The 6,812-nt window shown below is 39.7% G+C and overlaps 1 protein-coding gene across 1 annotated transcript; it reads left to right on the top strand.

The window, feature by feature from the left end:
* Positions 1-5,439: 5,439 nt before the first annotated feature.
* On the top strand, positions 5,440-6,414 carry LOC100432399 (eukaryotic translation initiation factor 3 subunit I-like). The gene has a single exon (XM_054559129.1). It carries the CDS (start codon positions 5,508-5,510, stop codon positions 6,135-6,137), a length of 630 nt encoding a protein of 209 aa, XP_054415104.1. The 5' UTR covers positions 5,440-5,507; the 3' UTR covers positions 6,138-6,414.
* Positions 6,415-6,812: the final 398 nt, after the last annotated feature.

Below are 6,812 nucleotides of genomic sequence, written 5' to 3'. Positions count from 1 at the left end.
TAGAGATAATACAATAGCAACCCACTGATGTTATGAAATAAATAAATGGTCTTAACACCAATGCAAAAAAAGAAACACAACCTCTGAGTAGTGTGCAAAATGGAAAACAAGCTCTCAAACAATTTTAATATATATCTTAAGAAAGTTATTTTTGTCAACAAACAAACTGTATGATCAGTTACAGAGCTAAGGGTTTTTTTAAGGAAGATCTCAATTGCATTATAAGGCTTGATGTTCTTTCCACTGTGAGGGAAAGCAAAACTAGAGGGCCTCAGAAAATATGCACTACTTCATGTTACTGATGCTCAGAGAAGAACCAAAGTCAACTCTTGGATCCCAAAGAAGAAAGATAGTTTTATTATTCTGGCTATGCATTTGAAACTGGTTATCCTCTTCCATTTCACTTAAAATAGCCTATGAAACTTACGGTATAATTATGTGTTACTGTTATTTCTTTGGCTGGCTTGTCAACATAGCTATTTATTATTATCATCATTATTATTATTAGCTTTTTACTGAGAACCTTAATTTAAGACTCACTCATTTATATTATTTAATATGTATTCCTTAGATGGTCTTTAAGGTGGACCTAATACAATTGTGATACTTTTATACCATCAAAGAGACTAAGAGAATGCAGGTAACTTGCCTGAGGTAGTGCTACATAAGAACCTAGGGCACAATAAGCATGGCTGTAAAGTATTTAATGTATCCTGATTTTAGAATAATTTTGTCCACTAATGTGATAGAATTACAATCAAAATACAAAAGTGGCTTTCCCTTCTCATTTTTTTCATATAAGTTTAGGCATCCTGCAGGACAGGTGACTTCTCTGGTATACCCAAGGGACAGCAAAACGTTATTGAAAAAAATATTAGGATTGTAATCAAAAGAAGGAAGGTTTTCCTACTTAGAGGTAAAAACACTGAATCATAAATGATGCTGAGATAAAATCTTCATTGGGTCCCAGCTAAAGAACTATTCAGGTCATTAGAATTTGACTAAATTATATTTACGCCTGATACAGTTTATGCCAAATCTGATAATACAATTAGAATTCTGTCTGAGAAGCTATTCTAGGAGAACATTCAAAAGTAACAAAATTGTTATGATTCTCAGCAGAGAGAAATGCCAGTGTTGCAGGAATCACATTAACAACCTGGAAATATGGGAAAGACATATCTATGGACATGATTTTTAGCTACTTTAACATGATCAGTTGTATTACCCCATCTTCCTAAAATATTTCCTCTATATTTGACTTCAAATTCGAATGCAGTTAATGTTCATTTATTTCTGCTTTCTTATGATTAGCTTGTTAAATAATGCCTAGTTCTGATAATCCTTGTAATGTTTATGTAACCAGCAATCAAAAAATACTGTGGGATTTTTACCCTCTTCATCCTGTTTTAGTTGATTTAGTGCTCCTATCAGCTTTTTAATTTGACATCTCATAAAGAAATAAAAGTCTTTATTCAGTTTCATTTATATTGCACATAAATGGAACTTTCCTCAGCACCCATGTTATTTTTCCTATTAAATCAATGACGAGGAAAGGAATTTATTTGTCTGGTAATTTAGTTTTTCTATACTGTCGTCTGGGGTTTTTATATGCAATATGCAATATTTTATATCAAAGCTATAGCTCTCTATAGTTGGAGAATGCCACAGCAATCTGCATATCTGCAAAATGTTTCTCCCATCCTTTCCCTTATTTTTTGAGATTTGCAACAGTGGTGTTGAATATTTGGGCAGGGTCACAGGTTAGATTTCCCAGGAAACAGATTCTCAGACACAGATTTGCAGGAAGTTTATTGTACATAATAGGAGATCAAAAGAAGTACAACTGAGTAGAAAGGTGTGTGGTCATAAAAAGGCCTCAGCTGATAGCACAGGGAGCTCCTTTGCTTGGATGCCGCTTTAGAGTTGTCTTTAATCAAGGAAAGTGAGACAAGCTTTTATGCTTCTATGAGTCCATTTTCATATTGCTATGAAGAACTACCTGAGCCTGGGTAGTTTATAAAGAAAAGAGGCTTCATTGACTCACCATTCCACAGGCTGTACAGGAGGCATGACTGGGGAGGCTTCAGGAAACTTACAATCATGGTAGAAGGTGAAGGTGAAGCAATCACGTCTTCACATGGAGACAAGTGAGAGAATGAAGGGGGAAGTGCCATAAACTTAAAAAACCAGATCTTATGAGAACTCATGCACTGTCATGACAACAGCAAGGGAGAAATGCACCCCCATGATCCAATCACCTCCCACCAAGTCCTTCCTCCAACATTGGGAATTATAATTCGACATGAGATTTGAGTGGGGACAGAGCCAAGCCATATCAATACTCTACAGTATCCAGTCATTAGATTTGGGCTGCTCCCAGGAAGAGAACTTGACACTGGACGAACTGCTTTCTTCATCTGAGGATGATGACCTGAGAGGAACTCAGGTGAGAGCTGTCAGCTGCCAACACTCCCGAATAGCTGGGAAAACGAGTGTTTCAGGGCTGGGGTGCAGCAGGTAACCTGCATGGCTCACCAAGGCATCCACTACCATCCATTGCTTGCCCTGTGCAGTTCTACATGTATCACATGAGTTCTTAGAGAGCTCTTTCAGGATTTTTGTGTGCCACTTTTCCTGGAGAAGTACATCATAGGAGAGAATGGTGAGATAAATCACAGACTTCCTATTCTCACTTCATTGCAGTTTTTTCTGAGGCTGCAAATGATATTCTTTGTCTCCCTCCTGTATTACCCATTAGAGATTCCCCTGACCCTTTCTGTAAGCTGTGCTGACTTTGGTGCCTTAACTATAAGAATGGCCCAGAGTTTTATATCTATTAGATTTGAGCCGCTAGTCACCATGATCTGCTCAGACCAGGGCTGTTGTATTTTCTGTTTTTTGTTACAAATTGGGCTAGCATCACAACAGGGGCTCTCATCTAGCTGCCAAACATATTCTTCTTTACCCCCACTTATTTGGCCTGCCTACTCCTGATGGTCAGTCTATTATCCCCCCCAGAATGGTGACTCTTTCATTTTGTCTGGTGGTCTCTTGGCATTAGGATCTGGACCTATAAACAAACCACATAATTCAGAGTCCATGGGGTGTTTAAGCAAAAATAAGTAGATTACTAGATGTGTTGGTGAGTGGAGCCATTTCTGTGTCTATGTTTTTGTTTCTGGACTTGTTTATTCTGCCTTACAAGGACATGAAGGCATATTAAGAGTCACTGGTTTAGGGTATTATTTTATTCTAGTTCATGGTATTACGTCCTTTCAGGATCTCATCTCCAAGATGGTGCTTCAGTTGTATCTTCTGTAGAATGTCTCATTGTTTTATCAGGCCAGCAGCTTCTGGTTGGTGCTGAATGTGATAGAGTCAGTGGTTATGTGGCTACCACCACATGGCCTTTTCTATAGACTGCTTTTTATGTAATACTGTATAGGATCCTGTGCAGTGGGTCAAATACTCTGTAAACCCATGGGATAGTGATGCCGACTGAGGCCCTAAGAGCACATTAGGCAAAACTTTACCTTGAATATGTGTGTGTAAATTCTAGTAAAGATGAATCACTGTCTCTTCCAGGCTGGAATAGTCCAATGTAAGCAACTGGCCACCAGACTTCTTGTTGGACCCCTCAAAAGATGGTGCCATGGGTAGAACTGAGCTTAAGTCTTTGTTGTTTGCAAGTTGAACATTTTTAGCAGCAGTAGCTTGATTAACTTTGTTGAGTGGACCCCAGGCTGTTAGCCTTTATCTGTCACTGTGCTACTTTCTCCATTCATGGCCAATGAAAAAGGCTACTGGCATCAACTGGCTGACTGCTGCAAAGTTCTTTATACCCATGCCTACAGATTTATCCACATGGCTTTGCCTCTGACCTTTTTAGCTCTGATTTATCAATGTTTCTTCTTCTAAGCACCTGACTAAGCAACTAGGTTATTTGGTACTCCCTTAGGGTTGATAACAATTGTATTTCAAACTACCTTTCTTTCTGTACAAAGTGGATTACCGAGATAACCACTTACAGTTCTTCCCATTAAGATTGGTCTGAACCAAATTTTATCCTTAAACCAATTTTGACTATTCTCTCCTCCATCAGCTGGTTATAAAGGATCCCCCATTAGGCCATAGCTATGAACTGAGGGAAAAGCTGGTTCAAGAGAGTCAGAAAACATGGGGGGTCTGGACCACTTGCTCATCCTACTTACGCCTGCATAACCCTTTGATTGCCTCTAGTCATGGCTAATCTATTATTTTCATTGTACTGTGACTTGATGTGTCTGATAGAATACAACTTTCAATGGACAATTCTGGCTAACTGGTGTCTCCATTTTTTAATAGGTTCAATAGCTCACAAGGAGCTATTTTTCAAAAATGTTTATTATTCTTCACTATTGATAATCCTGAATGCTATGGATCTATGTTGTGATTATTCTATGGGAACTTCCCATGAACCCATAACTGTGTCCTTTCTAGCTATATGTTCCACAGGTTAGACCTGATGCAGACTTCTTTTCTGCTCTGGGTCCTACTTAAAGCTGGAAGCCTTTTACATTACTTAGAATATGGGTTGAAGAAGTATTCCCAAATGAGGAATATGCTGCCTCTACTATCTGAGGAGCCTTAGCAAGTATTATCCTTCCTTCATCATGGTAAAAGGTACCCTTTACCCTGGGATTTGTCATGGCATTTTTTATTTGCTATTTATTACCGTAAAGTAAAAAAACAAAAAAAACAAAAAAATACCACTTTATATTATTACCATATATTTTGCTGTTCACCTTAATATTGTGCAATGCTAGTTTTAAAGGCAAATATGAGAACATTTAATTCATATGAGGAATTGCCAAAATGACATAATTCATATTTTCTAACTTATCATTGTATATATACCTCATTCTTTTCAGAAATGGAGATGCTCCATAAAACCCAACCATTTTAATTTTACTTGTTGATATGCATACGTTCTACCAACATTTTCTACCTTCAGGTTACTATGAGTCAAGAATGTCTAAAGGAAAGGAACATAGATTGCTCTCTTTTCTTCTACATCATCATTTTCAGCATAAGTGGTTGACGAATGCAGGCAAGTAACAAGAGTAAGGCGGGAGATAAAAGGGTTCCCTGGACATTGTTTTTCTTAGAATGTAACTGCCTTCCTTCTGTGTTTAAAGCAAGTTTTGATTCAACTGGAAAATGTGGCCTTTGGGACCACATTACCTAGTCATAAGTGCAACACACTTGTACTCACTCTGAGTGTCAATGAATTCCCATGCTTCCTTGATCCACCAGATTTCCATGCTCATGGAGCAATACTGTATGCAAATGGAGTGACAAGAATGGGAGAGCACACAGATGGTGCCTACTCAATCTCCTCTGCTTGCATACATAGTCTTTGTTAAATCAGACATATAAAACACAGAATCAGTTGCAGCTTTCCTTGCATCACTTCTGGGATGAAGCTGGTCCTACTGTAGGGCCATGAGTGGTTCATTAGGCAGATGAAGTATAACTGTGAAGGAGACCTCCTCTTCACCGTGGCCAAGGAACCTATCATTAATGCATGGTACTCTGTGAATGGTGAGAGGCTGGGCATCTACATGGACCATACCAGAGCTGTGTGGTATGTGGACGCTGACTGGGACACCAAGCATGTCCTCACCCGTTCAGCTGACAACCATCTTTGGGCCTGTGAAACAGGGAAACAGCTGGTCCTACTCAAGACCAATTCAACTGTATGGATCTGCAGTTTTGACTTTGGGGGCAATATCATCACTTTCTCCACGGAGAAGCAGAAAAGCTATCAGTGCTTTGTGAGCTTATTTGACCTGCAGGATCTGAGCCAGATTGACAGCAATGAGTGCCACCTAAAGATCCCTTGCAATGACTCTAAAATCACTAGTGCCGTTTGGGGCTCCTGTGGGGAGTGCATCATTGCATGCCATGACAGTGGAAAGCTCAACCAGTATAGTGCCAAGCCTGGGGAGGTGTTGGTGAATGTTAAGGAGCACTCCCAGCAGATTAATGACATCCAGTTATCCAGGGACATGACCGTGTTTGTCACTGCATCCAAAGACAACACAGCCAAGCTTTTTGACTCTACAACTCTTCAACATCAGAAGACTTTCTGAACAGAAAGCCCCATCAGCTCAGCTACCCTCTTCCCCAGCTATGACCATATTTTGCTGGGCAGTGGTCAGGAAGCCATGGATGTAACCACAACCTTCACCAGGATTGGCAAGTTTGAGTCTGGGTTCCTCCATTTGGCCTTCGAAGAAGAGTTGAGAAGAGTCAAGGGGCACTTTGGACCTATCAACAGTGTTGCCTTCTATCCTGATGGCAAGAGCTACAGCAGTGGCAGTGGGGATGGTTACATCCATAATCTACTACTTCGACCCACAGTACTTTGAATTTTTTTTCAACCTCTACCTTTTATGAATTCTTATTTTTTCTTTTTCTTTTTTATTTAAGTTCTGGGATACATGTGCAGATCGTGCAGGTTTGTTACATAGGTATACATGTGCCATGGTGGTTTGCTGCACCCATCAACCAATCATCTACATTAGGTATTTCTTCTAATGCTACCCCTCCCCTTGCCTCCCAGCCCCTGACAGGCCCTGCTGTGTGATGTTGCCCTCCCTGTGCCCATATGTTCTCATTGTTCAACTCCCACTTATGAGTGAGAACATGTAGTGTTTGGTTTTCTGTGAATGATTTCGTGTCCTTTGCAGGGACATGAATAAAATACTTCGAATTTGAGTTTTAGGCATAAGAAGCTAGATCTCTATCTAGGCCAGGAAAGCTTC

Source organism: Pongo abelii, chromosome 6 (assembly GCF_028885655.2).
Source record: "Pongo abelii isolate AG06213 chromosome 6, NHGRI_mPonAbe1-v2.0_pri, whole genome shotgun sequence".
NCBI lineage: Eukaryota > Metazoa > Chordata > Mammalia > Primates > Hominidae > Pongo > Pongo abelii.
The sequence above is the reverse complement of the archived record's forward strand: the minus strand, read 5'-3'. Positions and strand labels throughout refer to the sequence as shown.